The sequence below is a fragment of the Gobio gobio genome (genome assembly GCF_949357685.1).
Source record: "Gobio gobio genome assembly, chromosome: 21".
Taxonomy (NCBI): Eukaryota; Metazoa; Chordata; class Actinopteri; order Cypriniformes; family Gobionidae; genus Gobio; species Gobio gobio.
The window spans coordinates 45040498-45067376 of NC_137117.1; the positions used below are offsets into that span (position 1 = coordinate 45040498).

Genomic DNA, 26879 nt, shown 5'->3' on the forward strand with positions numbered 1-26879 from the left:
AGCATGTATTTTGCAAGTACATAATAAATAAATCTGGAGATGATCAATTTTAATAAAGTTCCTTCTGCAGCCCTTCCTGAAGATCTCACAGCAAGATAACCGCTCCAGATGGAGATTTGGGCTAATTATTGGGATTGTTATGTATATGCTAACGCACCACTGAAGCAGAGATCATCAGTGTTATTCACTTCACCTGTCAGTGGTCATAATGTTCTGTCTGATCGGTGTGTACCCCCGGTTTCACAGACGAGGCTTAGGCTAGTCCCAGACTAATGCGTGTTTGAGCTGTTTTAACTGAAAGCAACTTGATCAGATCTTATAATATGTCAGTGCCATTGTTTTGTCTCGACACAGTAATGTTATTTTCTAAAGCACGTTTATAAAAGCCACTTAATTGAACTAATCCTTTCCAGGACTTCCAGAGAACTTTCTGTGGCAAGACTGGACTGCGGCTGAAGCCCAGCTGTGTTTCAGTAGCACATCTGGAACCCAGTCAAAACACGCCCGAACCCGGGCTCTCGTCTTCACACAACTGACTGGTTTATCATTTTATCATTCGACTGGCGTTTTTCCCTCAGTTAGTTCTGATAGGCCAGGTCGAGTGGAGAACGAGGCTTCACACACTGTTGATTGTTTTGAGACATTATACTGTCATGCAGAGAAAATCTGTCATGTGCATTTTTATTAATGGCTTGTATTTTTATGCCTTGTTTGTTTGAAAGGCACGGCCCTTGTTGTATTAATGTATGAAAAGTCATTTCAATAAATATGATCTATTTAATGCATTGGTGTGTTATTGAACGGTTCAGAGACATGAGCTCTATGATTTACTGAAAAGTGGCTTTATTCAGTTGTTCTTACAATACCATGCTGTAGAAACTCGCTGTACACACAACAGTAACTCAGAAATAATAAATAGTATTTAAAATCATATTTAATAGTTACAGCACCAGTATCTAGTGGATACGGCTGATAAAGCCCACAGATGGCCAATGACATATTTTACAGGAAGTGTGTCTGAAGCATCTCGTTCATCAAACGGTGGAATTTGAAACTAAATGTAAGAATTAAATGGCAGGGTTTTCATTAATACATCCAATATATCTGTTCGTTTCTTGCTGCCTCAAACAAGACTTTTTTCAGATTTTGCGGCGCTGTAAAAGCGCTCCCGAAACGATACACTTTAAATGTACAAGGATTGAGATATCGTTACAAGGATTGAGATATTTTCAGCTCGTTTGACGGTGTGATGTGTGTGTTCTTCTGCTGTATCTACACGTGCTGGTGCTTCAAGCCTGAGGATGTTCTTGAGTCACACCGAATCTTGAACATGCCGCTCTCAAGCTCAACGTTTGTTCAGCTCTGGAAACGCTGACACTTCTCCAGTTCCGCTTCTCCTCCCAGAGCTCTCCTAAAGGGACGCTCTTTCTGCTGTTAATGGTTCTTGGGGTTGGAGGACTTCCCGTGAACCGCTGCTCCTTGGCACGCTGAAGTGTCACAGATTCCCGGAGATCCCTGGTGTCCCGTTCTTCCGGCTCTTCCGGCTTCTCCTGGCTCTCCTGGATCTCCAGGTGCTCCGTCTCGGCCATCTTTGACCATACCATGAGCGCCTGGCAGACCTGAGGGCCACAGAGAAGCAACGATTAGAACAATATAAGACCATGATTCGCAGGGAACTGGAAAAGAACAAAGAATCGCACGTCTGTTTGCTGACTATAAGTGACTTAAAGGGTTAGTTCACCCAAAAATGTAAATTCTGTCATTAATTCCTCACCCTCATGTGGTTGGACACCCGTCAGACCTCCGTTCATCTTCAGACACAAATGAAGATATTTTAGTGTAAATCTGATGCTCTGAAAGGCCTCCATTGGCTCAATGCACGGTTCACTCTCAAGACCCTTAAAAGACACTAAAGACGTCGTTACAAAGTCCATCTCACTACAGCGGCTCTACAATAACTTTATGAAGACGAGAATAGTTTTTGTGCGCAAAAAAACCCTAAATAACGACTAATATAGTGATGACGATTTCAAAACACGGCCTCATGAAGCTTCGAAGCGTTATGAATCAGTGAGTCGATTCAGCGGTTCAGAGCGTTATGAATCAGTGAGTCGATTCAGCGGTTCAGAGCGTTATAAATCAGTGAGTCGATTCAGCGGTTCAGAGCGTTATGAATCAGTGAGGCGGTTCAGAGCGTTATGAATCAGTGAGTCGATTCAGCGGTTCAGAGCGTTATGAATCAGTGAGTCGATTCAGCGGTTCAGAGCGTTATGAATCAGTGAGTCGATTCAGCGGTTTGAATCGCCAAATTTCAGCAGTTTGACACGCGATCCGAATCATGAATCGACTGACTGATTCATAACGCTTCGAAGCTTCATGAGGCCGTGTTTTGAAATCGTCATCACTATATAAGTCGTTATTTAGGGTTTTTTTGCGCACAAAAACTATTCTCGCCGATTCATAAAGTTATTGTAGAACCACTGCAGTGAGATGGACTTTGTAACTTTAGTCTTTAGTGTCTTTTAAGGGTCTTGAGAGTGAACCGTGCATTGAGCCAATGGAGGCCTTTCAGAGCATCAGATTTACACTAAAATATCTTCATTTGTGTCTGAAGATGAACGGAGGTCTGACGGGTGTCCAACCACATGTGGGAGAGGAATTAATGACAGAATTTACATTTTTGGGTGAACTAACCCTTTAATGATTTGATTGGTAAAAGCTCTATATAGTGTCTTATTCTAATTATATTTAATATAATCTACTTATATTATTGATAGTCATTTCTCAAACGGTAATGTGGATCTTGATGAATTTGAGGAGTGCTGGTCTGGTCTTGTCTCAAACCCTCAAATTCTTGGTCTTGTCTTGGTCTCAAAACACTCTGGTCTTGATCTCAGATTAGGTGGCCCTGACTAAAACACTACGCTGAAGATTTATGCTCCCTAATAAGACAACACTTCCAGATCCGGTACAGTGACATCTCTTGACTCTATGACTGATTTCTCATATACTGTAATGATCTATGCTCAGCTTTGTGTTGGACTTTCATAAGTTCAGTTAAGTGTGACTCCAGTGGCCATTTTCTCTTTTCAAAGTGGACCAGGCGTTGGAAAACACACATGAAGAGTCAAATAAATAGTTTGTTGTAGCTTGTCAACTGTATGTAAATGTACCTTATTAAGTAAAATGAAAACTTGCTTAAAGGAACACTCCACTTTTTTTGAAAATAGGCTCATTTTACAAGTGCCCTAGAGTTAAATAGTTGAGTTTTACCGTTTTTGGAGCCGATCTTTGTATCTGGCGGTAGCACTTTTAGCATAGCTTAGCATACATCATTGATTCTGATCAGTCCATTAGCATCTCATTCAAAAAATGACCAAAGACACTTTCAATATTTTTCCTATTTAAAACTTGACTCTTCTACAGTTACATCGTGTGCTAAGACCAACTGAAAATGAAAAGTTGTTATTTTCTACACCGATATGGCTAGGAACTACTTTCTCATTCCTGTGTAATAGTCGCGGATCTTCGCGGCCGTACCATGGCAATGATATTACAGCGTCTGAAAGTAGCCCAGCTCGGGAACTTTCAATGTGACCGGCACTAAGTTTGTGTAGTTGCAGAGAAAGTTTCAGGCTTGCAGCCGACAAATTGTGTTGTGGATTTAGCTGTGATTGACCATGGTTCTGTGTGTTGTGGCTTTAGCTGTGATTAGCCATGGTTCTGTGTGTTGTGGATTTAGCTGTGATTGGCCATGGTTCTGTGTGTTGTGGATTTAGCTGTGATTGGCCATGGTTCTGTGTGTTGTGGATTTAGCTGTGATTAGCCATGGTTCTGTGTGTTGTGGATTTAGCTGTGATTAGCCATGGTTCTGTGTGTTGTGGCTTTAGCTGTGATTGGCCATGGTTCTGTGTGTTGTGGATTTAGCTGTGATTAGCCATGGTTCTGTGTGTTGTGGATTTAGCTGTGATTGGCCATGGTTCTGTGTGTTGTGGCTTTAGCTGTGATTAGCCATGGTTCTGTGTGTTGTGGATTTAGCTGTGATTGGCCATGGTTCTGTGTGTTGTGGCTTTAGCTGTGATTAGCCATGGTTCTGTGTGTTGTGGATTTAGCTGTGATTGGCCATGGTTCTGTGTGTTGTGGATTTAGCTGTGATTGGCCATGGTTCTGTGTGTTGTGGATTTAGCTGTGATTAGCCATGGTTCTGTGTGTTGTGGATTTAGCTGTGATTAGCCATGGTTCTGTGTGTTGTGGCTTTAGCTGTGATTGGCCATGGTTCTGTGTGTTGTGGATTTAGCTGTGATTAGCCATGGTTCTGTGTGTTGTGGATTTAGCTGTGATTGGCCATGGTTCTGTGTGTTGTGGCTTTATCTGTGATTAGCCATGGTTCTGTGTGTTGTGGATTTAGCTGTGATTGGCCATGGTTCTGTGTGTTGTGGATTTAGCTGTGATTGGCCATGGTTCTGTGTGTTGTGGATTTAGCTGTGATTGGCCATGGTTCTGTGTGTTGTGGATTTAGCTGTGATTGGCCATGGTTCTGTGTGTTGTGGCTTTAGCTGTGATTGGCCATGGTTCTGTGTGTTGTGGATTTAGCTGTGATTGGCCATGGTTCTGTGTGTTGTGGCTTTAGCTGTGATTGGCCATGGTTCTGTGTGTTGTGGATTTAGCTGTGATTGGCCATGGTTCTGTGTGTTGTGGATTTAGCTGTGATTGGCCATGGTTCTGTGTGTTGTGGATTTAGCTGTGATTAGCCATGGTTCTGTGTGTTGTGGATTTAGCTGTGATTGGCCATGGTTCTGTGTGTTGTGGATTTAGCTGTGATTAGCCATGGTTCTGTGTGTTGTGGATTTAGCTGTGATTAGCCATGGTTCTGTGTGTTGTGGATTTAGCTGTGATTGGCCATGGTTCTGTGTGTTGTGGATTTAGCTGTGATTAGCCATGGTTCTGTGTGTTGTGGATTTAGCTGTGATTAGCCATGGTTCTGTGTGTTGTGGATTTAGCTGTGATTGGCCATGGTTCTGTGTGTTGTGGCTTTATCTGTGATTAGCCATGGTTCTGTGTGTTGTGGCTTTAGCTGTGATTAGCCATGGTTCTGTGTGTTGTGGCTTTAGCTGTGATTGGCCATGGTTCTGTGTGTTGTGGATTTAGCTGTGATTGGCCATGGTTCTGTGTGTTGTGGATTTAGCTGTGATTAGCCATGGTTCTGTGTGTTGTGGATTTAGCTGTGATTGGCCATGGTTCTGTGTGTTGTGGATTTAGCTGTGATTAGCCATGGTTCTGTGTGTTGTGGCTTTAGCTGTGATTGGCCATGGTTCTGTGTGTTGTGGATTTAGCTGTGATTAGCCATGGTTCTGTGTGTTGTGGATTTAGCTGTGATTGGCCATGGTTCTGTGTGTTGTGGCTTTATCTGTGATTAGCCATGGTTCTGTGTGTTGTGTATTTAGCTGTGATTGGCCATGGTTCTGTGTGTTGTGGATTTAGCTGTGATTGGCCATGGTTCTGTGTGTTGTGGATTTAGCTGTGATTGGCCATGGTTCTGTGTGTTGTGGATTTAGCTGTGATTGGCCATGGTTCTGTGTGTTGTGGATTTAGCTGTGATTAGCCATGGTTCTGTGTGTTGTGGATTTAGCTGTGATTAGCCATGGTTCTGTGTGTTGTGGATTTAGCTGTGATTAGCCATGGTTCTGTGTGTTGTGGATTTAGCTGTGATTGGCCATGGTTCTATGTGTTGTGGATTTAGCTGTGATTGGCCATGGTTCTGTGTGTTGTGGATTTAGCTGTGATTAGCCATGGATCTGTGTGTTGTGGATTTAGCTGTGATTAGCCATGGTTCTGTGTGTTGTGGATTTAGCTGTGATTGGCCATGGTTCTGTGTGTTGTGGATTTAGCTGTGATTAGCCATGGTTCTGTGTGTTGTGGCTTTAGCTGTGATTAGCCATGGTTCTGTGTGTTGTGGCTTTAGCTGTGATTAGCCATGGTTCTGTGTGTTGTGGATTTAGCTGTGATTGGCCATGGTTCTGTGTGTTGTGGATTTAGCTGTGATTGGCCATGGTTCTGTGTGTTGTGGATTTAGCTGTGATTGGCCATGGTTCTGTGTGTTGTGGCTTTAGCTGTGATTAGCCATGGTTCTGTGTGTTGTGGATTTAGCTGTGATTGGCCATGGTTCTGTGTGTTGTGGATTTAGCTGTGATTGGCCATGGTTCTGTGTGTTGTGGCTTTAGCTGTGATTGGCCATGGTTCTGTGTGTTGTGGATTTAGCTGTGATTAGTCATGGTTCTGTGTGTTGTGGATTTAGCTGTGATTAGCCATGGTTCTGTGTGTTGTGGATTTAGCTGTGATTGGCCATGGTTCTGTGTGTTGTGGCTTTAGCTGTGATTGGCCATGGTTCTGTGTGTTGTGGATTTAGCTGTGATTGGCCATGGTTCTGTGTGTTGTGGATTTAGCTGTGATTGGCCATGGTTCTGTGTGTTGTGGCTTTAGCTGTGATTAGCCATGGTTCTGTGTGTTGTGGATTTAGCTGTGATTGGCCATGGTTCTGTGTGTTGTGGATTTAGCTGTGATTGGCCATGGTTCTGTGTGTTGTGGATTTAGCTGTGATTAGCCATGGTTCTGTGTGTTGTGGCTTTAGCTGTGATTAGCCATGGTTCTGTGTGTTGTGGCTTTAGCTGTGATTAGCCATGGTTCTGTGTGTTGTGGATTTAGCTGTGATTGGCCATGGTTCTGTGTGTTGTGGCTTTAGCTGTGATTGGCCATGGTTCTGTGTGTTGTGGATTTAGCTGTGATTAGTCATGGTTCTGTGTGTTGTGGATTTAGCTGTGATTGGCCATGGTTCTGTGTGTTGTGGATTTAGCTGTGATTGGCCATGGTTCTGTGTGTTGTGGATTTAGCTGTGATTGGCCATGGTTCTGTGTGTTGTGGATTTAGCTGTGATTGGCCATGGTTCTGTGTGTTGTGGCTTTAGCTGTGATTGGCCATGGTTCTGTGTGTTGTGGATTTAGCTGTGATTAGTCATGGTTCTGTGTGTTGTGGATTTAGCTGTGATTGGCCATGGTTCTGTGTGTTGTGGATTTAGCTGTGATTAGTCATGGTTCTGTGTGTTGTGGATTTAGCTGTGATTGGCCATGGTTCTGTGTGTTGTGGATTTAGCTGTGATTAGCCATGGTTCTGTGTGTTGTGGATTTAGCTGTGATTAGCCATGGTTCTGTGTGTTGTGGATTTAGCTGTGATTGGCCATGGTTCTGTGTGTTGTGGATTTAGCTGTGATTAGCCATGGTTCTGTGTGTTGTGGATTTAGCTGTGATTGGCCATGGTTCTGTGTGTTGTGGATTTAGCTGTGATTAGCCATGGTTCTGTGTGTTGTGGATTTAGCTGTGATTAGCCATGGTTCTGTGTGTTGTGGATTTAGCTGTGATTGGCCATGGTTCTGTGTGTTGTGGATTTAGCTGTGATTGGCCATGGTTCTGTGTGTTGTGGATTTAGCTGTGATTGGCCATGGTTCTGTGTGTTGTGGATTTAGCTGTGATTGGCCATGGTTCTGTGTGTTGTGGATTTAGCTGTGATTGGCCATGGTTCTGTGTGTTGTGGATTTAGCTGTGATTAGCCATGGTTCTGTGTGTTGTGGATTTAGCTGTGATTAGCCATGGTTCTGTGTGTTGTGGCTTTAGCTGTGATTGGCCATGGTTCTGTGTGTTGTGGATTTAGCTGTGATTGGCCATGGTTCTGTGTGTTGTGGATTTAGCTGTGATTGGCCATGGTTCTGTGTGTTGTGGATTTAGCTGTGATTAGCCATGGTTCTGTGTGTTGTGGATTTAGCTGTGATTGGCCATGGTTCTGTGTGTTGTGGATTTAGCTGTGATTAGCCATGGTTCTGTGTGTTGTGGATTTAGCTGTGATTGGCCATGGTTCTGTGTGTTGTGGATTTAGCTGTGATTAGCCATGGTTCTGTGTGTTGTGGATTTAGCTGTGATTGGCCATGGTTCTGTGTGTTGTGGATTTAGCTGTGATTGGCCATGGTTCTGTGTGTTGTGGATTTAGCTGTGATTGGCCATGGTTCTGTGTGTTGTGGATTTAGCTGTGATTGGCCATGGTTCTGTGTGTTGTGGATTTAGCTGTGATTAGTCATGGTTCTGTGTGTTGTGGATTTAGCTGTGATTGGCCATGGTTCTGTGTGTTGTGGATTTAGCTGTGATTGGCCATGGTTCTGTGTGTTGTGGATTTAGCTGTGATTAGTCATGGTTCTGTGTGTTGTGGATTTAGCTGTGATTGGCCATGGTTCTGTGTGTTGTGGATTTAGCTGTGATTGGCCATGGTTCTGTGTGTTGTGGATTTAGCTGTGATTGGCCATGGTTCTGTGTGTTGTGGATTTAGCTGTGATTGGCCATGGTTCTGTGTGTTGTGGCTTTAGCTGTGATTGGCCATGGTTCTGTGTGTTGTGGATTTAGCTGTGATTGGCCATGGTTCTGTGTGTTGTGGATTTAGCTGTGATTGGCCATGGTTCTGTGTGTTGTGGATTTAGCTGTGTGATTAGCCATGGTTCTGTGTGTTGTGGATTTAGCTGTGATTAGCCATGGTTCTGTGTGTTGTGGATTTAGCTGTGATTGGCCATGGTTCTGTGTGTTGTGGATTTAGCTGTGATTGGCCATGGTTCTGTGTGTTGTGGATTTAGCTGTGATTGGCCATGGTTCTGTGTGTTGTGGATTTAGCTGTGATTGGCCATGGTTCTGTGTGTTGTGGATTTAGCTGTGATTGGCCATGGTTCTGTGTGTTGTGGCTTTAGCTGTGATTGGCCATGGTTCTGTGTGTTGTGGATTTAGCTGTGATTGGCCATGGTTCTGTGTGTTGTGGATTTAGCTGTGATTGGCCATGGTTCTGTGTGTTGTGGATTTAGCTGTGATTAGCCATGGTTCTGTGTGTTGTGGATTTAGCTGTGATTAGCCATGGTTCTGTGTGTTGTGGCTTTAGCTGTGATTAGCCATGGTTCTGTGTGTTGTGGCTTTAGCTGTGATTAGCCATGGTTCTGTGTGTTGTGGATTTAGCTGTGATTAGCCATGGTTCTGTGTGTTGTGGATTTAGCTGTGATTGGCCATGGTTCTGTGTGTTGTGGATTTAGCTGTGATTGGCCATGGTTCTGTGTGTTGTGGATTTAGCTGTGATTGGCCATGGTTCTGTGTGTTGTGGATTTAGCTGTGATTGGCCATGGTTCTGTGTGTTGTGGCTTTAGCTGTGATTGGCCATGGTTCTGTGTGTTGTGGCTTTAGCTGTGATTGGCCATGGTTCTGTGTGTTGTGGATTTAGCTGTGATTGGCCATGGTTCTGTGTGTTGTGGATTTAGCTGTGATTGGCCATGGTTCTGTGTGTTGTGGATTTAGCTGTGATTGGCCATGGTTCTGTGTGTTGTGGATTTAGCTGTGATTGGCCATGGTTCTGTGTGTTGTGGATTTAGCTGTGATTGGCCATGGTTCTGTGTGTTGTGGATTTAGCTGTGATTGGCCATGGTTCTGTGTGTTGTGGATTTAGCTGTGATTGGCCATGGTTCTGTGTGTTGTGGATTTAGCTGTGATTGGCCATGGTTCTGTGTGTTGTGGATTTAGCTGTGATTGGCCATGGTTCTGTGTGTTGTGGATTTAGCTGTGATTAGCCATGGTTCTGTGTGTTGTGGATTTAGCTGTGATTGGCCATGGTTCTGTGTGTTGTGGCTTTAGCTGTGATTGGCCATGGTTCTGTGTGTTGTGGATTTAGCTGTGTGATTGGCCATGGTTCTGTGTGTTGTGGATTTAGCTGTGTGATTGGCCATGGTTCTGTGTGTTGTGGATTTAGCTGTGATTGGCCATGGTTCTGTGTGTTGTGGATTTAGCTGTGATTGGCCATGGTTCTGTGTGTTGTGGATTTAGCTGTGATTAGCCATGGTTCTGTGTGTTGTGGATTTAGCTGTGATTGGCCATGGTTCTGTGTGTTGTGGCTTTAGCTGTGATTGGCCATGGTTCTGTGTGTTGTGGATTTAGCTGTGATTGGCCATGGTTCTGTGTGTTGTGGATTTAGCTGTGATTGGCCATGGTTCTGTGTGTTGTGGCTTTAGCTGTGATTAGCCATGGTTCTGTGTGTTGTGGATTTAGCTGTGATTGGCCATGGTTCTGTGTGTTGTGGATTTAGCTGTGATTGGCCATGGTTCTGTGTGTTGTGGATTTAGCTGTGATTAGCCATGGTTCTGTGTGTTGTGGCTTTAGCTGTGATTAGCCATGGTTCTGTGTGTTGTGGCTTTAGCTGTGATTAGCCATGGTTCTGTGTGTTGTGGATTTAGCTGTGATTGGCCATGGTTCTGTGTGTTGTGGCTTTAGCTGTGATTGGCCATGGTTCTGTGTGTTGTGGATTTAGCTGTGATTAGTCATGGTTCTGTGTGTTGTGGATTTAGCTGTGATTGGCCATGGTTCTGTGTGTTGTGGATTTAGCTGTGATTAGCCATGGTTCTGTGTGTTGTGGCTTTAGCTGTGATTGGCCATGGTTCTGTGTGTTGTGGATTTAGCTGTGATTGGCCATGGTTCTGTGTGTTGTGGATTTAGCTGTGATTGGCCATGGTTCTGTGTGTTGTGGATTTAGCTGTGATTGGCCATGGTTCTGTGTGTTGTGGATTTAGCTGTGATTGGCCATGGTTCTGTGTGTTGTGGCTTTAGCTGTGATTGGCCATGGTTCTGTGTGTTGTGGATTTAGCTGTGATTAGTCATGGTTCTGTGTGTTGTGGATTTAGCTGTGATTGGCCATGGTTCTGTGTGTTGAGGCTTTAGCTGTGATTGGCCATGGTTCTGTGTGTTGTGGATTTAGCTGTGATTGGCCATGGTTCTGTGTGTTGTGGATTTAGCTGTGATTGGCCATGGTTCTGTGTGTTGTGGATTTAGCTGTGATTGGCCATGGTTCTGTGTGTTGTGGATTTAGCTGTGATTGGCCATGGTTCTGTGTGTTGTGGCTTTAGCTGTGATTGGCCATGGTTCTGTGTGTTGTGGATTTAGCTGTGATTAGTCATGGTTCTGTGTGTTGTGGATTTAGCTGTGATTGGCCATGGTTCTGTGTGTTGTGGATTTAGCTGTGATTAGTCATGGTTCTGTGTGTTGTGGATTTAGCTGTGATTGGCCATGGTTCTGTGTGTTGTGGATTTAGCTGTGATTAGCCATGGTTCTGTGTGTTGTGGCTTTAGCTGTGATTGGCCATGGTTCTGTGTGTTGTGGATTTAGCTGTGATTGGCCATGGTTCTGTGTGTTGTGGCTTTAGCTGTGATTGGCCATGGTTCTGTGTGTTGTGGATTTAGCTGTGATTGGCCATGGTTCTGTGTGTTGTGAATTTAGCTGTGATTGGCCATGGTTCTGTGTGTTGTGGATTTAGCTGTGATTGGCCATGGTTCTGTGTGTTGTGGATTTAGCTGTGATTGGCCATGGTTCTGTGTGTTGTGGATTTAGCTGTGATTAGTCATGGTTCTGTGTGTTGTGGCTTTAGCTGTGATTGGCCATGGTTCTGTGTGTTGTGGATTTAGCTGTGATTAGTCATGGTTCTGTGTGTTGTGGATTTAGCTGTGATTGGCCATGGTTCTGTGTGTTGTGGCTTTAGCTGTGATTAGCCATGGTTCTGTGTGTTGTGGATTTAGCTGTGATTAGCCATGGTTCTGTGTGTTGTGGATTTAGCTGTGATTGGCCATGGTTCTGTGTGTTGTGGATTTAGCTGTGATTAGCCATGGTTCTGTGTGTTGTGGATTTAGCTGTGATTGGCCATGGTTCTGTGTGTTGTGGATTTAGCTGTGATTGGCCATGGTTCTGTGTGTTGTGGATTTAGCTGTGATTGGCCATGGTTCTGTGTGTTGTGGATTTAGCTGTGATTGGCCATGGTTCTGTGTGTTGTGGCTTTAGCTGTGATTAGCCATGGTTCTGTGTGTTGTGGATTTAGCTGTGATTAGCCATGGTTCTGTGTGTTGTGGCTTTAGCTGTGATTGGCCATGGTTCTGTGTGTTGTGGATTTAGCTGTGATTGGCCATGGTTCTGTGTGTTGTGGATTTAGCTGTGATTGGCCATGGTTCTGTGTGTTGTGGATTTAGCTGTGATTAGCCATGGTTCTGTGTGTTGTGGATTTAGCTGTGATTGGCCATGGTTCTGTGTGTTGTGGATTTAGCTGTGATTAGCCATGGTTCTGTGTGTTGTGGATTTAGCTGTGATTAGCCATGGTTCTGTGTGTTGTGGATTTAGCTGTGATTGGCCATGGTTCTGTGTGTTGTGGATTTAGCTGTGATTAGCCATGGTTCTGTGTGTTGTGGATTTAGCTGTGATTGGCCATGGTTCTGTGTGTTGTGGATTTAGCTGTGATTAGCCATGGTTCTGTGTGTTGTGGATTTAGCTGTGATTAGCCATGGTTCTGTGTGTTGTGGATTTAGCTGTGATTGGCCATGGTTCTGTGTGTTGTGGATTTAGCTGTGATTGGCCATGGTTCTGTGTGTTGTGGATTTAGCTGTGATTGGCCATGGTTCTGTGTGTTGTGGATTTAGCTGTGATTGGCCATGGTTCTGTGTGTTGTGGATTTAGCTGTGATTAGCCATGGTTCTGTGTGTTGTGGATTTAGCTGTGATTAGCCATGGTTCTGTGTGTTGTGGCTTTAGCTGTGATTGGCCATGGTTCTGTGTGTTGTGGATTTAGCTGTGATTGGCCATGGTTCTGTGTGTTGTGGATTTAGCTGTGATTGGCCATGGTTCTGTGTGTTGTGGATTTAGCTGTGATTAGCCATGGTTCTGTGTGTTGTGGATTTAGCTGTGATTGGCCATGGTTCTGTGTGTTGTGGATTTAGCTGTGATTAGCCATGGTTCTGTGTGTTGTGGATTTAGCTGTGATTGGCCATGGTTCTGTGTGTTGTGGATTTAGCTGTGATTAGCCATGGTTCTGTGTGTTGTGGATTTAGCTGTGATTGGCCATGGTTCTGTGTGTTGTGGATTTAGCTGTGATTGGCCATGGTTCTGTGTGTTGTGGATTTAGCTGTGATTGGCCATGGTTCTGTGTGTTGTGGATTTAGCTGTGATTGGCCATGGTTCTGTGTGTTGTGGATTTAGCTGTGATTAGTCATGGTTCTGTGTGTTGTGGATTTAGCTGTGATTGGCCATGGTTCTGTGTGTTGTGGATTTAGCTGTGATTGGCCATGGTTCTGTGTGTTGTGGATTTAGCTGTGATTAGTCATGGTTCTGTGTGTTGTGGATTTAGCTGTGATTGGCCATGGTTCTGTGTGTTGTGGATTTAGCTGTGATTGGCCATGGTTCTGTGTGTTGTGGATTTAGCTGTGATTGGCCATGGTTCTGTGTGTTGTGGATTTAGCTGTGATTGGCCATGGTTCTGTGTGTTGTGGCTTTAGCTGTGATTGGCCATGGTTCTGTGTGTTGTGGATTTAGCTGTGATTGGCCATGGTTCTGTGTGTTGTGGATTTAGCTGTGATTGGCCATGGTTCTGTGTGTTGTGGATTTAGCTGTGTGATTAGCCATGGTTCTGTGTGTTGTGGATTTAGCTGTGATTAGCCATGGTTCTGTGTGTTGTGGATTTAGCTGTGATTGGCCATGGTTCTGTGTGTTGTGGATTTAGCTGTGATTGGCCATGGTTCTGTGTGTTGTGGATTTAGCTGTGATTGGCCATGGTTCTGTGTGTTGTGGATTTAGCTGTGATTGGCCATGGTTCTGTGTGTTGTGGATTTAGCTGTGATTGGCCATGGTTCTGTGTGTTGTGGATTTAGCTGTGATTAGCCATGGTTCTGTGTGTTGTGGATTTAGCTGTGATTAGCCATGGTTCTGTGTGTTGTGGCTTTAGCTGTGATTAGCCATGGTTCTGTGTGTTGTGGCTTTAGCTGTGATTAGCCATGGTTCTGTGTGTTGTGGATTTAGCTGTGATTAGCCATGGTTCTGTGTGTTGTGGATTTAGCTGTGATTGGCCATGGTTCTGTGTGTTGTGGATTTAGCTGTGATTGGCCATGGTTCTGTGTGTTGTGGATTTAGCTGTGATTGGCCATGGTTCTGTGTGTTGTGGATTTAGCTGTGATTGGCCATGGTTCTGTGTGTTGTGGCTTTAGCTGTGATTGGCCATGGTTCTGTGTGTTGTGGCTTTAGCTGTGATTGGCCATGGTTCTGTGTGTTGTGGATTTAGCTGTGATTGGCCATGGTTCTGTGTGTTGTGGATTTAGCTGTGATTGGCCATGGTTCTGTGTGTTGTGGATTTAGCTGTGATTGGCCATGGTTCTGTGTGTTGTGGATTTAGCTGTGATTGGCCATGGTTCTGTGTGTTGTGGATTTAGCTGTGATTGGCCATGGTTCTGTGTGTTGTGGATTTAGCTGTGATTGGCCATGGTTCTGTGTGTTGTGGATTTAGCTGTGATTGGCCATGGTTCTGTGTGTTGTGGATTTAGCTGTGATTGGCCATGGTTCTGTGTGTTGTGGATTTAGTTGTGATTGGCCATGGTTCTGTGTGTTGTGGATTTAGCTGTGATTGGCCATGGTTCTGTGTGTTGTGGATTTAGCTGTGATTAGCCATGGTTCTGTGTGTTGTGGATTTAGCTGTGATTGGCCATGGTTCTGTGTGTTGTGGCTTTAGCTGTGATTGGCCATGGTTCTGTGTGTTGTGGATTTAGCTGTGTGATTGGCCATGGTTCTGTGTGTTGTGGATTTAGCTGTGATTAGCCATGGTTCTGTGTGTTGTGGATTTAGCTGTGATTAGCCATGGTTCTGTGTGTTGTGGATTTAGCTGTGACTAAGATCCGCGACTATTACGCAGGAATGAGAAAGTAGTTCCTAGCCATATAGGTGTAGAAAATCACAACTTTTCATTTTCAGTTGGTCTTGGCACACGATGTAACTGTAGAAGAGTCAAGTTTTAAATAGGAAAAATATTGAAAGTGTCTTTGGTCATTTTTTGAATGAAATGCTAATGGACTAATCAGAATCAATGATGTATGCTAAGCTAATGCTAAAAGTGCAGATACAAAGATCAGATCCAAAAACGGTAAAACTCAACTAGGGGACTTGTAAAATGAGCCTATTTTCAGCCTAGTGTTCCTTTAACATTTATGTTAAATTACATTTAAAAAAACACACTTAACCCTTAATCGTCCCTCAAGTAGGGTTTACGTTTGAGTCCCTTGGGCTCAGATAGACCCCAAACTTTTACAGAGCGATTGCATAAGGAAATATAATTTTTTTACATGGAAAACTATATATCATTTTTTTTATTTACTTCTCAACTATACATTTATGCTGTGTTTTTGTGGGTATTTGGTAGTTTTTTACCTATTTACTGCACAAATACTTAACTATGTCATAAATTGGCTCATTAAAAAATATTTTTTTATGAAAAAATCACTTGAATGATGATCTTAAATAAATATAAATAGTTTTTGGACATTGCTCTATGTGTTAGGGATAGAATACCGCCATCTGTAGGTTTGTGGAAAAACTTTAGGAATTATAGTTAAAGAGAAAGAGAGAGAGTGCAATGACCACATTATCCAATAGAGGTCCATAGGGAAGTTATGCAGAAGTTAAGCTGCCTTTCATCTGTCTTTTATTTGCCCTTTTCTCTCTCTTTCTTATGATCGTTCCATGATGCATTTGTGCTCTAGTATTTGTCCTTCATTTATGTATGGGATTTTTTCAGATTTATGCCAGTTTTGTTGATTTTATTTGCCAGTTTCTATAAAAATGCTCTCTGTTACAGTCACACACATGTGTGTGTTTGTTTGTGTGTGTGTGCGTGTGTGTATGAGACAGAAAGTTCGTTCCACTTTGTGTTTATGCTCTAGGACCAGATCTTGATATAAATGTAGACATTTTCAGATTTATACTGAATTTAGTTGATTTTTTTTTACAAACAAAGTGAAAAAAAGCATTTTTTACATTTTCCCATTCATTGCCAAAATCCAAAAAAATGCTCCAGACACCTGTGTTTGTGTTTGTGTGTGTGTGCGTGTGAGTGAACATGCTTGTTCCATATTGCATTTGTGCTCTAGTATTAGTACTTCATTTATGTATGAAAATCTTTCAGATTTATGCCAGTTTTGTTGATTTTATTAGCCAATTTTAATAAAATACTCTCTGTTGCAGTCACACACATATGTATGTTTGTGTGTGTGTGTGTACGTGTGTGTGTATGAGATAGAAAGTTCGTTCTACTTTGTGTTTATGCTCTAGGACCAGACCTTGATATAAATGTGGAAATTTTCAGATTTATACTGGATTTAGTAAAAAAAAATTGACAAAAAAAGTGAAAAAAATGTATTTTTTACACTTTCCCATTCATTTTCAATGTGGGGTCAATCTGACCCCGAGGGACTTAAACGGTAAATTTTTTTTTACACAACTTTAGAACAACCAAATCAAGCCCAGATTTTTTGTGCATGTTTAGATAGATTATTTAGGAAAAGTCACCGAGTCTCATGGCCCTGAGATGAAGGGAACACTTTTAAAAAATGGAGGAAAAGTCCAGTGGGGTCAGCTGGACCCCAAGGGACGATTAAGGGTTAACTAAATTGTTAGCATGTAAAAATGTGCTAGTTAGTCCAGAGGTGGTAGTACAGCCCGGATCGGTTCCCATGGATGAGTGGCTGGTGATTAACTGAACTTATAACACAAAGCTAAGCATAGATAATTAGAGTATATGTATATGAGTGTGCTTGTGAAGACTGTACATACCCTGATCCCCCTGGGCTCCAGCGGGCCCTTCGAGGGCTTTACCCATGGGGCCCTTATCACCTTGCTCACCCACATCGCCTGCACAAACCAGATGCAGAGACATTCATTTCAGTTATGGTTAATGTATTTATGTTAGAATATCACATTGTTCCTGTGTTCATACACATACAGTAATAACAAATAGTTTTTTAAAGAAAGTGTACTCTGTGCCAAAAAACCCTTCTTTTTAATCAACACTTGATCATTTCATAAAAAAGCATTAAAAAAATCACGTTTTTGTCAAAGACTACATCCGGATCAGACTCAGAACACTGATCAAGCACAGATGGAGTCCATCAACACCCCCAGAGCTTCATGGGTTCATTTCACTCGCACTTTTAATGTCTGATGCCCGTGTTAGATCACATGAGCGCCAGCAATGCTTCTATTGTTTGTTTCTGTGTCTTCTTCGCCTTTGGATCAGGAGATTCTGTACACTTCCAGAAGATGTTTAAATAGAATTCATTTTCGAGTTCACTGTGCATTCATTTTAGTTCATGCATTAACAATCCCAGCGCAGATTGGCAGCTGATAACAGGTGAAAAAAGGCCGAGTAGATTCCAGCCAGAACACCCTAACAACCAATTAGGAACTACTAGGGGTGAGCATAACTCTATTCAGCCTGCAATCATTATTCAAAAAGCATTATTCACCATGAAAGCATATTAAATCCTGGACTGCAATCCTGCAATTATACACTATATTGCCAAAGGTTTAACTGGAACTAAGGGCCCAACCCCTGAAAAACTACCCCATAATCCCCCCTCCACCAAACTTTACACTTGACACAATGCAGTCAGGCAAGTCCCGTTCTCCTGGCGACCGCCAAACCCAGACTCGTCCATGGGATTGTCAGACAGAGCAGCGTGATTGGTCACTCAGAGAACACGTCTCTACTGCTCTAGAGTCCAGTGGCGGCGTGCTTTACCCCACTGCATCCCACACTTTGCATTGCACTTGGTGATATAAGGCTTGGATGAGCTGCTCAGCCATGGAAACCCATTGCATGAAGCTCTACACACTGTTCTTGAGCTCATCTGAAGGCCACAGGAGTTTGGAGGTCTGGAGCTATTGACTCAGTTGGTGACTTCTGTGACCCTCAGCATGCGCTGACCCCACTCTGTGATTTTATGTGGCCTTCCTTTTCGTGGTTGTTGTTCCCAATTGCTTCCACTTTGTTATAACACCACTAACAGTTGAGAGTGGAATATTTAGTTGTGAGGAAATTTCCCGAATGGATTTATTGCACAGGTGGCAACCTAAGTTTTTTTTTGTTCACTCTACATGAGCTTAAATGTTATTGTTATATACTTTATTGTTAACTGTGAAGAGCTCTGGGTCCACAAGACCGAGATTAAAAACCAGCGATGTAGCATCTCGATTTTCAAAATGTCAAAATCTAGATTTGGTTGTTGCCCTTGAAACACTTTAGAGGTAAAACTCAGGAAGCTTACATTTTCTCGACACACATTATCCTTATAAACTAAAAACTAGGGCTGGGCAAATTAACGCGGGCGATTAATTTTTTCAGCTTAACGCATTAAAAATATTTAACGCAAATAACGCAGCGTCCGTTTTTATATCCATTTTTGCTTAGCGTTACATGATCATCTCGCTCTTATTCATGTAAATGCTTCCAAGCGCGACAAGACACAAGTGTGTGTGTGTGTGTGTGTGTGTGTGTGTGTGTGTGTGTGTGTGTGTGTGTGTGTGTGTGTGTGTGTGTGTGTGTGTGTGTGTGTGTGTGGATGCGTCTCATGTCAGCTAATCAAGGGACACACACACACACACTCGACGCATAGATAGACTCGCGTCAGTTTCCTGCTCACATCGAGTTCTCTTTTGCTCTTGAACAAACAATAACACAGAGGATTTTGAGTATTCTCATATTAGGAGTCTTAAATGAGTTAAATAACGTCTTAAATGAACTTAAAGAGTTGTGAGGAAATGAGATGCGCGGGACAGCGCGTGAGATCCGCGGCTGTTCTTAAAGTGACAGTAGCACTGATGATGATGTCATTAATGTTCATCAAAGAACAACGGGAACAGAGAAATTTTTAGCTTTAATGATGATTCATCTATATTTCATTTATTATTTATGCAGTTAAGAAAGATAACTATTAGATTTCTGTATATGTATAACAGGGAAGGCCATGGGTAAATATAACATTTATTATTTTGGGTTTATGTAAAGATTGTTTTAAGTTCACTTAAATTAAAAGTTTTTTTTTAAAGCCTAATAAATGTTGAAATTGGGAGCTTTCAGTTATACTGTAATGTAACGTCATTAATGTTTCATAGAGACTTTAGTATCAGTGATACTGGCCTTCATTCATAAAAATATGACAATACAACACATATTTAAAATATGCTGTCTTTAAATTGTTTATACATTAATTTGGAGAGTAACAATATCAAAATATTAAAAATGTACAATATTAAAAACTTGCGATTAATTACAGAAAAAGTGCGATTAATTAGGTTTTTTTTTTAATCGATGCCCAGCACTACTAAAAGCATGAGCAGTCTCTCACCTCGAGGGCCTGGATCCCCCAGGTCTCCTGGCAGGCCTCTATAGCCTGGTGGGCCAAGGGCTCCGGGGTGGCCAATGGACCCCACTTCTCCTTGCTTTCCTGGAGGCCCCGCTGGTCCAGGACGTCCCACAGCACCAGGAGCCAGGGGTCTTCTCAGATTAGCAGCTAACTGAGCTATCTGATCTAAGGTCAACATGAGCAGATCGTAAGACGACAGCTTTTCAGAAATACAGTCTGGTCAATTTAAGAGTGAACAAAGAGTGTACCATCAATCATTGAGCCACACAGTTCTCTGATGTGCTGCTCACTCGTCAGTTTGCCCTACAACAGAAGCACAAGAGCAATCACAACACACATCTGGGGTCTAGAGCAATCACAACACACATCTGGGGTCTAGAGCAATCACAACACACATCTGGGGTCTAGAGCACAATCACAACACACATCTGGGGTCTAGAGCACAATCACAACACACATCTGGGGTCTAGAGCACAATCACAACACACATCTGGGGTCTAGAGCAATCACAACACACATCTGGGGTCTAGAGCAATCACAACACACATCTGGGGTCTAGAGCAATCACAACACACATCTGGGGTCTAGAGCACAATCACAACACACATCTGGGGTCTAGAGCACAATCACAACACACATCTGGGGTCTAGAGCAATCACAACACACATCTGAGGTCTAGAGCAATCACAACACACATCTGGGGTCTAGAGCACAATCACAACACACATCTGGGGTCTAGAGCAATCACAACACACATCTGGGCTCTAGAGCAATCACAACACACATCTGGGCTCTAGAGCAATCACAACACACATCTGGGCTCTAGAGCAATCACAACACACATCTGGGGTCTAGAGCACAATCACAACACACATCTGGGGTCTAGAGCAATCACAACACACATCTGGGCTCTAGAGCAATCACAACACACATCTGGGGTCTAGAGCACAATCACAACACACATCTGGGGTCTAGAGCAATCACAACACACATCTGGGCTCTAGAGCAATCACAACACACATCTGGGCTCTAGAGCAATCACAACACACATCTGGGCTCTAGAGCAATCACAACACACATCTGGGCTCTAGAGCAATCACAACACACATCTGGGGTCTAGAGCACAATCACAACACACATCTGGGGTCTAGAGCACAATCACAACACACATCTGGGGTCTAGAGCACAATCACAACACACATCTGGGGTCTAGAGCAATCACAACACACATCTGGGGTCTAGAGCAATCACAACACACATCTGGGGTCTAGAGCACAATCACAACACACATCTGGGGTCTAGAGCACAATCACAACACACATCTGGGGTCTAGAGCACAATCACAACACACATCTGGGGTCTAGAGCAATCACAACACACATCTGGGGTCTAGAGCAATCACAACACACATCTGGGGTCTAGAGCACAATCACAACACACATCTGGGGTCTAGAGCAATCACAACACACATCTGGGGTCTAGAGCAATCACAACACACATCTGGGGTCTAGAGCAATCACAACACACATCTGGGGTCTAGAGCAATCACAACACACATCTGGGGTCTAGAGCAATCACAACACACATCTGGGGTCTAGAGCAATCACAACACACATCTGGGGTCTAGAGCAATCACAACACACATCTGGGGTCTAGAGCACAATCACAACACACATCTGGGGTCTAGAGCACAATCACAACACACATCTGGGGTCTAGAGCAATCACAACACACATCTGGGGTCTAGAGCAATCACAACACACATCTGGGGTCTAGAACAATCACAACACACATCTGGGGTCTAGAGCAATCACAACACACATCTGGGGTCTAGAGCACAATCACAACACACATCTGGGGTCTAGAGCAATCACAACACACATATGGGGTCTAGAGCACAATCACAACACACATCTGGGGTCTAGAGCAATCACAACACACATCTGGGGTCTAGAGCAATCGCAACACACATCTGGGGTCTAGAGCAATCACAACACACATCTGGGGTCTAGAGCAATCGCAACACACATCTGGGGTCTAGAGCACAATCACAACACACATCTGGGGTCTAGAGCAATCACAACACACATCTGGGGTCTAGAGCAATCACAACACACATCTGGGGTCTAGAGCAATCACAACACACATCTGGGGTCTAGAACAATCACAACACACATCTGGGGTCTAGAACAATCACAACACACATCTGGGGTCTAGAGCAATCACAACACACATCTGGGGTCTAGAACAATCACAACACACATCTGGGGTCTAGAGCAATCACAACACACATCTGGGGTCTAGAGCAATCACAACACACATCTGGGGTCTAGAGCAATCACAACACACATCTGGGGTCTAGAGCACAATCACAACACACATCTGGGGTCTAGAGCACAATCACAACACACATCTGGGGTCTAGAGCAATCACAACACACATCTGGGGTCTAGAGCACAATCACAACACACATCTGGGGTCTAGAGCAATCACAACACACATCTGGGGTCTAGAGCACAATCACAACACACATCTGGGGTCTAGAGCACAATCACAACACACATCTGGGGTCTAGAGCACAATCACAACACACATCTGGGGTCTAGAGCACAATCACAACACACATCTGGGGTCTAGAGCAATCACAACACACATCTGGGGTCTAGAGCAATCACAACACACATCTGGGCTCTAGAGCAATCACAACACACATCTGGGGTCTAGAGCAATCACAACACACATCTGGGGTCTAGAGCACAATCACAACACACATCTGGGGTCTAGAGCAATCACAACACACATCTGGGGTCTAGAGCACAATCACAACACACATCTGGGGTCTAGAGCAATCACAACACACATCTGGGGTCTAGAGCAATCACAACACACATCTGGGGTCTAGAGCAATCACAACACACATCTGGGGTCTAGAGCACAATCACAACACACACATCTGGGGTCTAGAGCAATCACAACACACATCTGGGGTCTAGAGCAATCACAGCACACATCTGGGGTCTAGAACAATCACAACACACATCTGGGGTCTAGAACAATCACAACACACATCTGGGGTCTAGAGCAATCACAACACACATCTGGGGTCTAGAGCAATCACAACACACATCTGGGGTCTAGAACAATCACAACACACATCTGGGGTCTAGAGCAATCACAACACACATCTGGGGTCTAGAGCAATCACAACACACATCTGGGGTCTAGAGCAATCACAACACACATCTGGGGTCTAGAGCAATCACAACACACATCTGGGGTCTAGAGCAATCACAACACACATCTGGGGTCTAGAGCAATCACAACACACATCTGGGGTCTAGAGCAAGCACAACACACATCTGGGGTTTAGAGCAATCACAACACACATCTGGGGTCTAGAGCACAATCACAACACACATCTGAGGTCTAGAGCAATCACAACACACATCTGGGGTCTAGAGCAATCACAACACACATCTGGGGTCTAGAGCAATTACAACACACATCTGGGGTCTAGAGCAATTACAACACACATCTGGGGTCTAGAGCAATTACAACACACATCTGGGGTCTAGAGCAATTACAACACACATCTGGGGTCTAGAGCAATCACAACACACATCTGGGGTCTAGAGCACAATCACAACACACATCTGGGGTCTAGAGCAATCACAACACACATCTGGGGTCTAGAGCACAATCACAACACACATCTGGGGTCTAGAGCAATTACAACACACATCTGGGGTCTAGAGCACAATCACAACACACATCTGGGGTCTAGAGCAATCACAACACACATCTGAGGTCTAGAGCACAATCACAACACACATCTGGGGTCTAGAGCACAATCACAACACACATCTGGGGTCTAGAGCAATTACAACACACATCTGGGGTCTAGAGCACAATCACAACACACATCTGGGGTCTAGAGCAATTACAACACACATCTGGGGTCTAGAGCAATCACAACACACATCTGGGGTCTAGAGCAATCACAACACACATCTGGGGTCTAGAGCACAATCACAACACACATCTGGGGTCTAGAGCAATCACAACACACATCTGGGGTCTAGAGCACAATCACAACACACATCTGGGGTCTAGAGCAATTACAACACACATCTGGGGTCTAGAGCACAATCACAACACACATCTGGGGTCTAGAGCACAATCACAACACACATCTGGGGTCTAGAGCAATCACAACACACATCTGGGGTCTAGAGCAATCACAACACACATCTGGGGTCTAGAGCAATCACAACACACATCTGGGGTCTAGAGCACAATCACAACACACATCTGGGGTCTAGAGCAATCACAACACACATCTGGGGTCTAGAGCACAATCACAACACACATCTGGGGTCTAGAGCACAATCACAACACACATCTGGGGTCTAGAGCAATCACAACACACATCTGGGGTTTAGAGCACAATCACAACACACATCTGGGGTCTAGAGCAATCACAACACACATCTGGGGTCTAGAGCAATCACAACACACATCTGGGGTCTAGAGCACAATCACAACACACATCTGGGGTCTAGAGCACAATCACAACACACATCTGGGGTCTAGAGCAATCACAACACACATCTGGGGTTTAGAGCACAATCACAACACACATCTGGGGTCTAGAGCAATCACAACACACATCTGGGGTTTAGAGCACAATCACAACACACATCTGGGGTCTAGAGCACAATCACAACACACATCTGGGGTCTAGAGCAATCACAACACACATCTGGGGTCTAGAGCACAATCACAACACACATCTGGGGTCTAGAGCAATCACAACACACATCTGGGGTCTAGAGCAATCACAACACACATCTGGGGTCTAGAGCACAATCACAACACACATCTGGGGTCTAGAGCACAATCACAACACACATCTGGGGTCTAGAGCAATCACAACACACATCTGGGGTTTAGAGCACAATCACAACACACATCTGGGGTCTAGAGCAATCACAACACACATCTGGGGTTTAGAGCACAATCACAACACACATCTGGGGTCTAGAGCAATCACAACACACATCTGGGGTCTAGAGCACAATCACAACACACATCTGGGGTCTAGAGCAATCACAACACACATCTGAGGTCTAGAGCACAATCACAACACACATCTGGGGTCTAGAGCACAATCACAACACACATCTGGGGTCTAGAGCAATTACAACACACATCTGGGGTCTAGAGCACAATCACAACACACATCTGGGGTCTAGAGCAATTACAACACACATCTGGGGTCTAGAGCAATCACAACACACATCTGGGGTCTAGAGCAATCACAACACACATCTGGGGTCTAGAGCACAATCACAACACACATCTGGGGTCTAGAGCAATCACAACACACATCTGGGGTTTAGAGCACAATCACAACACACATCTGGGGTCTAGAGCAATTACAACACACATCTGAGGTCTAGAGCACAATCACAACACACATCTGGGGTCTAGAGCACAATCACAACACACATCTGGGGTCTAGAGCAATCACAACACACATCTGGGGTCTAGAGCAATCACAACACACATCTGGGGTCTAGAGCACAATCACAACACACATCTGGGGTCTAGAGCAATCACAACACACATCTGAGGTCTAGAGCACAATCACAACACACATCTGGGGTCTAGAGCACAATCACAACACACATCTGGGGTCTAGAGCAATCACAACACACATCTGGGCTCTAGAGCACAATCACAACACACATCTGGGGTCTAGAGCAATCACAACACACATCTGGGGTCTAGAGCAATCACAACACACATCTGGGGTCTAGAGCACAATCACAACACACATCTGGGGTCTAGAGCAATCACAACACGCAATAGTTACTTACAGGAACTCCAGTCTTTCCAGCAACCCCTGGGAAACCTTGTTCTCCCTGGAATCCCATCGGTCCTGGTTTTCCAGGAGCTCCTCTGCCTCCGATCTCTCCCTGCGGTCCCACAACGCCTTTGGCTCCCAGTTCACCACGCTTACCAGACTAGAACACAGGGTGGGGAGAGACAAGTATTTAAAGGGTGAAGGTTACATTACATTTTAACATAAGATGTACAATTTGTATTTGACATAAGAGGACACAGATGTGACATTTAATAATTTTAAAATATACATTGAGGTTCCTAGAACAGTTAATATGCAACATGCCAAGCCCAGTCAGAGAGTCGAGAGAAGATCAAACCCTGAAATAACGCAGAGCAGTAAAGCCAGAGATGAACAGTATTTTTAATTGTTGTGTATTTTTTGATGTTCTAGCTGAGGTCATTTGTAGCGTAAAGGGCCCAAACATAAACTCAAGCCCAGGGCCCGCAGTCCTACCCTGATTCTATCCATTGAGCCCTGCAAATATAGAGAGTTCCTCTCAAGACCTGCCTCTTTTGTTATAAAATTAAGTTTTGTTACGGGGAAAAAATTATGTTAAAAGTCTGGGCCCTCCAGGAATTTAACTTGGCCCACCCTGCATCTCAAAGCCGGACCTGGTTTCAATTGACTGTAAATTAAAGATAACATTTTAGATAAAAAAATAATTTTACTCTAAAATCACTATTAAATCGAAGCCATATGTCAAACCAAGTTGTGTTGCAAATTTGAAGTTGATATCACAAAAATGTTTAGGCGCTGTACCAAAAATATCCACCGGGTGTCATCCACATTCCATTGATTTTTTTTATATTATGCATTCTGTAACAAATGAATACATTTCTGTCCAAATATCACTTCCATCACAAAACAGTCACCAAATATGGAACCATGAGACTCAGACCTTTCCTGTGTTTTGTGAAGATGAGATAAGGTTTTGATTATAAAGTATTTAAAATACATTTTGTAATATGAAATCTGACACTGCCCACTAGACGGATTTAGAGTACATGGTAAAAAGTACATCAAAATATATAAGAAAAAAAGATTGGGAATCACTATATTCTGGATTTAAAGTAAAAATAAACAGGCAAATATGCAAATAAATATAACTTAAAAATAGGAACATTTATGAAAAGACGAAATAAAAGATCTCACCTCTCCTTTCTGTCCGACGGGACCATACGGACCCTGAAATAAGAGGAAAGAGAGTCTGAGAAATGTTTTTGATGAGTGTAAATGAACAGAAGATGATTGAGTTACATACGGGCTCTCCGTTCTCCCCCGGTAAACCATCACTTCCAGCAACTCCCTAAAACAGTGGAGAAACACATGCTTACAGTTCATCCATTATATCACAAGTTATTCTTGTTAATAATCATAATTCATAGTTAATGCTCTACTGGGTGGGTGCCCTGCTCGCTTAATAAATAAACTGAGCGGCTGTGTTTTAACACTGTGAAGCTGCTTTGAAACATTGTAAAAGCGCTATATAAATAAAGCTGGCTTGACTGTCGTTGTTTCATCGTAGAGTATGCAGTCTCACCATATCTCCTTTAGACCCTCCAGCTCCGACTGGACCCTGAGAGAGAGACGGACAGAGAGTGTGTGTGTGAATACAACTGGGTATTGAAGCAAGCAGGTGTGTGTGAGTGGAGCAGAGAGCACAGATAGGCTTTGTTCTGTGTCTGTGATTAAA

General features: G+C 43.6%; 1 protein-coding gene across 1 annotated transcript in view; it reads right to left on the reverse strand.

Annotated features, from left to right (window-relative positions):
• Positions 1-820: 820 nt before the first annotated feature.
• The window catches only part of col9a3 (collagen, type IX, alpha 3), a 46860-nt gene continuing 20801 nt past the window's right edge, over positions 821-26879 (reverse strand). The window contains exons 25-32 of the mRNA XM_079803126.1: positions 26727-26762; positions 26448-26492; positions 26339-26371; positions 25158-25304; positions 19524-19578; positions 19258-19440; positions 16685-16762; positions 821-1619 (exon numbers count right to left, since the gene is read on the reverse strand). Of these exons, the coding sequence (XP_079659252.1) occupies positions 1435-1619; positions 16685-16762; positions 19258-19440; positions 19524-19578; positions 25158-25304; positions 26339-26371; positions 26448-26492; positions 26727-26762 (762 nt within the window). The 3' untranslated portion in view covers positions 821-1434. The remainder of the gene's footprint in view (positions 1620-16684; positions 16763-19257; positions 19441-19523; positions 19579-25157; positions 25305-26338; positions 26372-26447; positions 26493-26726; positions 26763-26879) is intronic.